Source organism: Suncus etruscus, chromosome 14 (genome assembly GCF_024139225.1).
Source record: "Suncus etruscus isolate mSunEtr1 chromosome 14, mSunEtr1.pri.cur, whole genome shotgun sequence".
NCBI classification, from domain to species: Eukaryota; Metazoa; Chordata; class Mammalia; order Eulipotyphla; family Soricidae; genus Suncus; species Suncus etruscus.
Window position 1 is genome coordinate 89943716 of NC_064861.1, and position 10966 is coordinate 89954681.

The 10966-nt window shown below is 54.3% G+C and overlaps 1 protein-coding gene across 1 annotated transcript in view; it reads right to left on the reverse strand.

Moving 5' to 3' along the window:
• The window catches only part of NOVA2 (NOVA alternative splicing regulator 2), a 34197-nt gene extending 23231 nt beyond the window's left edge, over positions 1–10966 (reverse strand). The window contains exon 1 of the mRNA XM_049787274.1: positions 10824–10966. Within this exon, the coding sequence (XP_049643231.1) occupies positions 10824–10908 (85 nt within the window). The 5' untranslated portion in view covers positions 10909–10966. The remainder of the gene's footprint in view (positions 1–10823) is intronic.

Consider the following 10966-nt stretch of genomic DNA (forward strand, 5'->3'; position numbering starts at 1 on the left):
GTCCTACAAGCTGCAGTTCTTGAGCACAGAGCCAGAAGTAACCTCTGAGTACTGTGCCCTCCCTTCAAAGACATGGAAAGAAAGAGTTGGGGCTGGAGAAACCAGATAGCCTTGCACATGGCCAACATTAGTATGACTCCAGAATGATCCTAATATGATCCCTGGCACTGCAATGGGTCCCCTGCCAGGAGTGATCCCAAAGTAGAGCCAGGATTAACCCCTGATCACTGCCAAGTGTGACCTAAACATCCCCCCCGCCCCCGCAAAAAAAAAAAAAAATCAGGCTGTGGCAGAAAGATAGCTCCAAAGACTTGTGTAAATGTTTTAATGAGGGAGTCTCAGATTTGCTCCCCAAAACCACATGGTTCCCTGAACATCAAGCCCAGTGTAACCCCAAACTAAGAAACAAAACCAACAACCCACAATCCTCTAACACAGCTACATATAGAACGGATCACGGAGCAACTGATCAGAAAAAAGTGGGGGCAGAGGGGTGCTAGACGCTCTTCCAATCTCCTCTTGATCTCTTTGGGGATCCTTGAGGTGTTAGATTGGGGGGGGGCACAGGACTGGACACAGAAGTGCAGCATTATGGGGCTGTTCTTAGCCTCAGACAATCCACTTATAGTTATCCACAGAATAAGCTCATTAGATCCTTAGCCACCCTACCCCCCGTGTCTTCCCATCAATCATTCTCATCCTGACCAATTCACTTTCTTCCCTGCTCACAGAGGTGCCCCTGGCCTGGCCCTGCCCCCCAAAACCTGTCACAGAAATGGGGAATCCAATTTTCCAACTCTGTAAAGTTCAAAAAGACAGAGAGAGGAGCCAGATAGAATAGAGCAGTGGCTAGGGCACTTGCCTTGCAATCCTCAGCACCCAAAGGTCCGCCCAAGCGATTTTATGAGGGGTCCCCTAGTGCAGAGACAGGAGTAAGACCTGAGAACAATCTGATGTGGTCCCAAACCAAAACCAAACAAAAAAAGATGGGGAAGGAGGTGGTATGGATCATTCTCCCCCACCCCCATCTTCACTCTCATTTTTTTTTTTTTAAGTGAAGCCATAGTTTTTTGTTTTGATTTTGAGGCCATGCCTGGAGGTGCTCAGGAGTTACTCCTAGCTGTGTGCTCAGAAATCACTCCTGGCAGACTTGGATATGGGATACTGGGGATCAAACCTGGGCTGGCTGCATGCAAGACAAAAGCCCTCCCTGCTGTGCTATTGCTCTGGCCTGTCTGCTTTTTTCTTATTGGTTTTTGGACCACACTCAGTGATGCTTAGGGATTACTCCTGACTCTTAACCCAGGAATCACTCCTGGAGGAACTCAGGGCAATGCATGGGATGTTGACGATTGAATCTAAGTCAGCCACATGCAAGGCAAGAGCCTTAACCCTTTTTATCTCTCCAGCTGCCCCCATTATCTCTTTTTTGGGGGGAGCACACCCAGTGGTGCTCAGGGCTTACTGGCTCTGCACTCAGCAATCATTCCTGGCATCATATGAGATTCTGGGAATCAAACTCAGGACTATTTCATGCAAGGCAAATGCCCTCCCATTATACTATCTTTCTGATCCCAGTTATCTCTTTAAAACATTTTATTTGGGGGCTGGAGTGATAGCACATCAGCAGGTGTTTGCCTTGCAAGCAGCCAACCCAGGATGGACCCCATTTTGATTTCTGGCATCCCATATAGTCCCCTGAGCCTGCCAGGAGCAATTTCTGAGCACAAGAATAATCCCTCAGCACTGCCAGGTATGACCCAAAAACCAAAATCAAAACCCAAACCAAACCAAACAAAACGTTTTATTTGATTCTGGGACCATATCCACCGGTATACAGGGTTAACTCCTGGCTCTGTACTCAGGGATCACTGGTGTTAGGGTTCAGGGGACCATCCGAGATACCGATCACCTTCTCTGCTGCTGTACTATCTCAACGCCGACCCCCAACTGCACCCCCAGCCTCTGTTGGGTCCCCACTCAACCTTTAGGTTCCCTCAGGCTCTCCCCAGGTACTGCCTGAGGACAAAAAGGAAGCAGCAGGCCCAGACGGAATGTGCCTTCAGTCGCAACAGGATGTGTAGCCTTGGGCAAGTGAAGACCCCTCCCTAAACCTCCCCTCTTCCTAGAACATACTTTCATGGGCTTTACTGATGGTTTGGTTATAAACCGTCCAACACTTTGCAGGGGCGAGAGAAATAACTTTCCAACTTGGGGTGGGGAGAGGTCACAGCTAATGGTACTGGGGACCAGGCCGTGCCAGGGATACAATCTGGGGTTTTGCATTCTCCACCTTTAACAGTTTCCTGTACCCCCTTCCAACCCTTTCCCCATGAACATCCCCAGTGCACATACCTACACAGACCTGCATTTGGTTATTTGTTCTTTTATTGGCTTTTGGGCCACACTCGTCAGTGCTCAGAGTTTATTCCTGGCTCTGCACTCAGGAAGGACTCAGGGAACCAAATGGGATGGTGGGGATCAAACCAGGGTCGGTTGCATATAGATAAGTGCCCTACCCACTGTACTATCTCTCCGGCCCCAGAGCTGCATTTGAGAGCCTCACATTTAGGACACAGAAACATCAGACAAATGTTCAATGCTCCATCCTCAGTCTCACGACGGTGATTCTTATTATCATTATCTGGGTTTGGGGGAACCATGCAGTGCCAGGGATGGAACTCTGAGCCTTGCAAATCAAAGCCTGTGCTCAGTCCACTGAGCATAGTCTCCCAGGTACTCATCCTTGAAGCCCCCCACTTATAGACACTAATAAAATTCTTCTGTGGGGGCCACACCCGGAGATGCTCAGGGCTGACTCCTGGCTCTGCACTCAGGGATCACTTCTGGCAGGACTGAGGTCAGCCACGTGCAAGGCAAGTGCCCTCCCGCTGTGCTGTCACTCCGGTCCCTGTCCTTGGTCATTGGGGCTGTTTCCACACCCCTTCTCTAGCGCTCAACCCTGAATAAACAGGGGTGCGTGCAGATCCCTTCTTCCATTCATGTTGTTGGAGTTAGATGAAAGCAAAGGTTAGGTTATATGGAAATTTCCTTCTTACTTTTTTTGTTTTGTTTTGTTTTGTTTTGTTTTGGGTCACACCTGGTGGTGCTCAGGCATTACTCCTGGCTCTGTGCTCAGAAATCGCTTCTGTCAGGCTTGGGGGACCATATGGAATGCTGAATATTAAACCTGGCTTGGTCACATGCCAGGGAAACACCCTTCCAGCTATGCTATTGCTCTGGCCTTTCCATTCTTAATTTTTTGAGAAATTTCTATTTTGCTTTCTGCAGAGACAGGAATTTGACAACATTCTCATTAACAATGAATGACACTTTCTCTTTCGCCACATCCCAGTGTTCAGGGCTTACTCCTGGCTCTGTGCTCAGGGGAGGTTTAGGCTGAGGATCAAACCTAGGTTGGACTATGTTGTCCCATCTCTCCAGTCCCAGCCAGCCAGCCACGCTCTAAAAATCAGTTATCCTGATCCTGTCTTTCATCTCTCTCGTCTCCTGTCTCTCTCTGTACAGTCCCTCCCTTCTTCCTTCTCACCCTTGTGCCTCCCTTTCTCCTGATCAACCCATCAAGTGCTAGATCTTCTTTTAGAGATGGGATGTGACAGGGAAAAAAGAAAAAAAAATAATAAATTCCAGCATTGAACCCACTCACTTTGAAAATGTAAAAGCATTTGTTTCAGGAGGGCGTTTCAAAAAAAAAAAAAAAGAGGGCGTTTCAGAGCCATTGGAGGGTAAGGGGGGCCCTCAAATGATAGAGCACATGCAAGGTATGGGTGAGGCCCTGGGCCCCCACACTCACTCAGCACCAAACCAGGGGTGCCCCACCCCAAGTGAACAACCTCTGTGAACATGCTTTCCAGCAGGCAGCCCGGTATGATCCTCAGTAATGCATCCCAAAAGTCCCAGAGCACAAAACAAAGAAACAGCCCCCTCCGTACTGCTCATTGTGCCCCCCAAACCAAGAAAAACAATTATGGTTTTTTTTTGTTTTTATTTGTTTGTTTGTTTGGTTTGGTTTTTCAGCCACACTTGGTGATGCTCAGATGTTACTCCTGGCTATGAGCTCAGAAATTGCTCTTGGCTTGGGGGACCACAAGGTTGGGGATCAACCAAGGTCCTTTCAGGATCGGCAGCATGCAAGGCAAATGCCCCACAGCTATGCTCTCACTCCAGTCCCATGGAAAACAATTATGAATGATAGTTTATAATTAGTTTTGCCTTCACCACCCCAACATGGCAAAATAAATACACAACAGTAAAAAAAAAAGTAAGAGTCTGTCTGGAAACAGATAGTCTAGGAGTGAGGCGTTTTCTGGCACACGTGACCCACTTTTTGATCCCCAGCATCATGTAGGGTTCCATGGACCCTGCCAGAACTGAACCCTGAGCACCACAGTGGCCTCCCAAACCCCAAATTCAATACAAAAAAAAAAAACATTTTGTCCTTGGGCTGGAGAGGTAGCGCGGTGCCGGGGCCCAGGAGCATATGATGAGTTTGAACCTCAGCCCCATAAGGACCCCCCCCCACACACACACACACAGGTACTGCTGGTGTGGCTTTGAAGGCTCCCTGAGCACTTCAGGATCTGAACAGCTCCGAGTCCTCGGGGTGGAGCACTGAACTGCCCAGCCCAGGTGGCAAAGGGTTGTAGGAGTGGCCTCATGGTCCTATAAGCACTGCTACGGAGACCCTCCCTTCCACAAGAAGGGACAGACCTGGCAGTTCTCAGGGGTTACTCTGGGCTCTGGGCTCAGGAATCATTCCTGGTGGTACTCAAGGGATCATAGGGGATGCCAGGGATAGAACCTGGGGCGGCCTCCTGCAAGGCAAGTACCCTTCCTGCGATGCTATTGCTCCACCTTCTGGTTGTGCTGACCTCTCCGTGAGTGTCAGGGCCCCCCTGTCACCAGCTCATGGATACCCCCTAGACTGGCCTCCCCGAGAGAGATCAAGGGATCTCCATTGCAGCAGTCCAGAACTTGGGTTTCTTTAATGTCTGGTTTTCTCTAAATTTTCAGTCAGTCCTTCCTTCTCTGGGGCATTTCCTTTCATGTGTATCACCTGGCCTCGATTTCCCAGCTTCCCTTGCAACCAGGAGCCCACACATGTTGGCAGAACCCAGGACCCCCAAACTTAGAACCTGACCCTATGTCCAGCCCACCCAGCCTCTCCTCTTGCCTCTCTTCATGCCTCTCTTCAGGCCAGCACTGCCATGTTCCTGCCCTCACATGGGGCTTCCTCTGGGTTCCAGCAGCCCTGCTGCTGGGGTGTATGTTCCACTGTGATCACTCATAATAGACCCTTCCCCCAAAAAAACTAAAGCTGAAACTCCAGTTCCCTCCACATGTGTGATCTTGCCCCCTTTGTCTTCTTGCTCCCCCACCTTTTGTACACACACCTCAGGAAAGCTTCCGGGAAGGTGGGAATTGAGATGAAGCAACCACCGAGGACCCCTTCCCAATGCAGAGATGGCCCAAAGTGCTGAACTAAGCTTTACCTGCCAAGCACACCCCAGAGCACATCTGACAGTGACCCCCCCTTCACTCAGCACCGAGGGGGCGTGGCCCCAAAAGTAAACCAAACATAAAACACGGGGAGTCCTACATCACTGACAGATTTGAGGTGGTGCTTTTGACCTGGAGGGGGGAAGGGGGAAAGAGAGGGGGGGGGAAACTTATCCCAAAAAAACTTTCAGGGGGGGTAAGTAATGGAGACTGTCTCCAAGTGACAGTCTATCTGAGGGAGACAATCAAAGTTGGGGTGCAGCTGCACACTCCCTGCTCTGGTCCAGGGGCAGTAGGAGGGGACTTGTGGTCCATGTTGGGGAGGAAGCTGTAAAGTGGGAAGGAGCCAGGGGGCAGCGGGGGGGCGTGGTGTACATGGAGGCGTGATCGAGTTGGGGGCGTGGTCCTCTGGGCAGGTGATGTCAGCATGTACAGTCTGGCCCCGAGGGTGTGAGAAACGCAATACAACTAACTGGAGCTGGTGCAGGGACACCAGGGTGGAGGTGTGACCCTGCCCAGGAGTTGTGACACTGTCTCCGGGTGAGACAAAAGGCGGTTGGGGAAGGAGGGAGCATTGGCGACTGAGCTGCAACTCTGCCATCCGCAGCAGCACGGGGAAGAGTAATGATGGGGCCTGAGAGACTGCACAGGGTTTGTTAAAATGCTCGACTTGCACTGAACGCCACCCGCCTTCCCCTTGCAGTCCCGAGCACTGCACATGGTCTTCAGCACAGCAAAGAGTGGATCCTTGAGCACAGAGTGAAGAATAAGCCCGGAAGAAGCACCACTGGATATGCCTCACCCCAATAATAATAATAATAGTAATAACTGCAACAATTGTTCTCCACAACTCCAGCTAGGTGCAATGCCCTTCAGACACAAGCTCGCAGAGACACACACTCCGAAGCTAGGTCTTAGGAACCCCGTTTGCTGCAGAAAAGAATGAGGCCCAAAGCAATGAAATAATTTGCCGGAGATGGTCCCACATCCTCCACAGGAACGGGATTGTTTAATTCTGGGATCTTCATACCCAGGAGACTTGTCTGTACAAGTTCGCAAGGGGCTGGGGGGACAAGATAGCAGGCAGGGCACTTGGCTTGCATGCAGCCCCCCCTGGTTCAATCTCTGGCACTGTTCAATTCCTGAGCACCACTGAAAGTCAATCTTGAGCATTGCTAGATGTGCCCTCAAGTACCCCCCCTGCCCCCCCGAAAAAGGGTTTGGGAGCAAGACATGGTTGGCTGTGTTACGTTTGGGTAGGTGGGTGTGAGTTGCTAGTCCTGTCACCCTATACAGGTGACAAAGGAGGAGCTACAACAAGAAGTATGGGAGCCATTGAGTGTTCATGGGAGGGTCAGAGAGATAGTGTGAGTGTTAAGGCACATACTTAGTATGTGGCCAGACGCACTTGATCCCTGCTATCACCTGGTCTCTGAGCACTGCTGACTGTGAAACTCTCAGAGCTGCGCTTTGGCTCCCTGCTTCTCAAAAAAAAAAAAAAAAAAAAAAAAAAAAACCAAAGTCTCTTGTTTCTTGGACCAGGGTGAGATCTGACAGCTGGAGTTCACGGTTCATTTGTGCAAGAACTGAAGTTCAGGGCCGGAGCAATAATACAACAGGGAGGGCACCTGCCTTGCAGGCATCCAACCTGGGTTAGATCCTGGACATCCCAGATGGTCCCCTAAGCACCACCAGGAGAGATTCCTGAGTGTAGAGCCAGGAATAACCTCTGAGCATGGCCCAGTATGACCCCCCAAACAAAAACAAAATAAATCCTGAAATTCAATCCTTAAGGCAGCCCCCCTTTAAGCACTGTAGGGGAAGTGCTGCTGGCCCCATGTACAGAGAGGTCTGAGCAGTGTCACAAGACCAAGCCAGAACACCAGACCATTGGGGTACAAGAGCCGAGCCAAGGATGACCAGAAGTGGTCCCTAGACCCCCAGGCCTTCCTGCTTAGGAGAGAAAACCCCCCCCCATGAAAAAAGTTCTCATCCATACTCCTGGGGAGTGCCACTTACTGTCCCACCAAACCTGGAGCATCACTTCTCCCAGGGGTTCCCAAGCTGGGTTTCCACCCAATTTGGGGAGGGGGGCTGGGGCACACCCGGCGGTGCTTAGGGGTTTCTCTTGGCTCTGTGCTCAGAAATTGCTCCTGGCAGGCTTGGGGACCACCTGGAATACCAGAGATCAAACCAAGTTCTGTGCTGGGTAGGCCATATGCAAGGCAAATGCCTTACCGCTGTGCTATCACTCTGGTCCCTCCACCCAATTCTTGGGCCCAACCCTCCTGAGCACAGCAGACTCCTCCTTTCCCAGGAACTCCATGTGGTCACACCAGCACCCCCTCCTGATCCCCAGCAGGCTGGCCAAGTCCACTGACAATTGGAGTCCCGTTATACCCACCAGAAAGTAATCTTCAGGGCAGATGCAACAGTACAAAAACTGTTTCGCCTGGCTGCATGCAGCCGACCTGGGTTCGATCATCAGCATCCCAGAGTCCCCCAAGATCGCAGAGAGTAATTCCTGAGCACAGAGCCAGTAGTAAGCCCCAAGTATTGCCCAACACATCCCCCAAAAATGTGCAGTCCCCTTGAGCAAGGTTCAAAGCCATAACTCGGCTGTGTTTTCCCAGCTGCCTAACCGGGGACCAGTTCCTGAACCTCTCTGGGCCTCACTTTTAGGTTGAAAGCCAAGTTCCATAATCTCATGGGCTACGCTGTCACCATCAACCGTGATTGGAACTGATCATTCTGGGCCAGAGCGGTCGTACAGCAGGGAGGGCGTTTGCCTTGCACTGAGCCAACCAGGATTCAATCCCCAGCACCCCAAAGGGTGCCCTGAGTCCACCAAGAGTAATTCCAGAATGCAGATCCAGTAGTAAGACATGAGCACCAATGGGTATGGCTCCCCCCCAAAAAAAGAGAAGTGGGATGCACCCTGGCACCCTCAGTGGAAGGAGCCTGTAGTTTAGGACTGCACATCCCACATGCAACCCATTCTGATCCCAAGGATTTTCTGTAAAGGAAGGGGAGAAGACTCTGTGTGTCTGAAGGCCTCAGTTTCCCCATGGGCGATGGGGGAAGAAGACAGAGCTGAGATTCCCAGGTGGTGAAACACAGAACCCCAGGACTGATTCCACTGCTCCTCAGAACCTCCCTGGTGACCTCAGCAAGTGGCTGCGTTCCCCTGAACCCCCGTCTCTCTTCCTTGTCGGAGGCATCATCTCTCCGGAGAGCCACCAGCCACCGTGTTGGGAGATTAACCCATATCTCAGCGCCTGACTGAGTCGGTGCCAAGTGCTTGGACGAGGACATGTCCTTGGCAGCCTCCCCGTGGTGAGGTCGGGGCCATCATCGTGGGCCCCTTTAAGAAAAGGACGGAATCCCCACACCCACTGGGGATGGGTGGGGCTGACTGCACAGGGACCCTGGGGCCCAGGGGTTCTGCCCCCCCACCCCCAGCCTTGGCAGGTTTGGAAATGGCAGTGGGGCAGAGACAGGGAAAGGAAATCCACAGGGACAGACTCCAGTGCGTGCTGGGGGTGGGGGAGCAGGAAGAAGGACAGGAAACTCCCTCCCACCCTCCCCCCACTTCCCTTTCCTCCAATTTCTGCTGGACACCCTCAGAAGCTGGCCTGGGTGTGTGTGGGGGGGGTGTCCCTATTCCTGTTCCTACCTGATGGAGTGGGTGGCTGGAAGGAGGGAAGAAAAGATTGGGCTTGCATGGAGGGGAGGCGGTAAAGGGTTCCACCTCTCCCAAGTCTGCATCCTGAGGTCCTGCACCAAGATGGGCAGAAGGTATTCCCTGGTCGGCCCATCCCTCCCCATCCCCATCCGGAGGAAACAGCCAGAAGAAGCAGAGATTTCAGCCAAGGTGACCGCCAGGAAGGGCTGTCAGCTCTGGGGTCTCCCTCCTTGCAGAGATCCCGGGCTCTGAGGACCCCAACAAACCCCACCATTTTTGGGCGGTAACTGCACGCCCCAGATTTAAGAGTTCCTTCCCGACACACACACACACACACACACACACACACACACACACACACACACACACACGACCTCCCTTGGGGGTATTCCCCAAGCTGACACAGATCCCCACATCTGGGGTCCCACACAGGCACCCCTCGGTCACCGCCTGTCCCCCTGGGTCCCTGGCTTCCCTTTCCTCCCGTGACACACCCTCATTTCATTTCCCCCCACTGCCCCGTCGCACACGCCCCCTGATGTCATCACCGCACACCTCCATGTGTGCCCCCCCAGGTCAGGCGCTGGGAGGCACACCCCACCTCTGCCTTCCTGTCACAGCCCCTCGGAGGGCTCCCTCAGCCCTCCATCCCTGCCTGTCAGACACCCACCGACAGAAGGGACAGACACACAGTCCCCTGGCCAGCCTCTCTCACCTGGCATGACTGTCCCCCCAAAACACACCCTCTTCTTCCCTGTCACAGCCACGATCCCTAAAGCTCCGGGGTGTGTGGGGTGGACGGCCGGGCCACGCAAGAGCGCCCCAAATACACCCTGGCCCCAGCAGACACGCACCTGTCTGTGTCCCCATCTTCTCCCACCGGCTCCACACACCCACCTTCTCCTCCTTCCCCCCACCGCCCCCGACGCACGGTCCCCAAGCTCGGCCCCACGCACCGCGCTCTGGGGGCCCACACACGCGTCCCACGAGCGAGCGAGCGAGCGGGCCAGCGGGGCCAACCCCGGCTCGGGGCATCCCGGGGTGGCGGTGTGGGGTGATGACAGTGTCGGGGAGCCGGGGCAGGAAGCCGGGGCCACGGGCCTCGCTCGCTCGCTCCGCCCTCCCCTCCCCCACCCAGGGGGAACACCCCTGGCCCCGAGGGTCACCGCGCACACTCGCCTTCAAGGACACCGAGACGCCGATCGGGGCACCCCGGCGGCCCCCGATCTTCGGCGCCCCTCGCCAAGGACAACCGACCTCCCTTTCCACCCGCAGCCCCTTCGCACGCAGACAAAGCTCGGGGCCCGGCGCGGCCCGGGAGGGCGGCTGGGGGGACCCCACTTGCCCGCCGGCCGTGGCAACCGACCCCCGGCCCCGACGCCCCTCGGGCTGCTCCCGGAGCCCCCGGCACCTGCCGCCCGGCCGCGGGGAGCTGAGCTCCGGCGGTGTGTGTGTGTGTGTGTGTGTGTGTGTGTGTGTGTGTGTGTGTGTGTGTGTGTGTGTGTGTGTGTGTGCGCGTCTGGGGGTGCGCTGGCTGGAGAAAGGCGAGGCCCCCGATCCGATCCTCTCTCCGGGGCCCCCGGGGCTGCTCGCGGGCGGGCCTGGGCCTGCGGCTCACCTCCGGTGTTGCTGCGCTTGGTGCAGACCACCTCGGGCGGCGTTTCGAGGGGCCGCTTGCGGGAATCCGGGGCCTCGGGCTCCATGGGGGGGGCCTGGGGCGGCGGCTGCTGCTGCTGCTGCTGCTGCTGCGGCGGCGGCGGC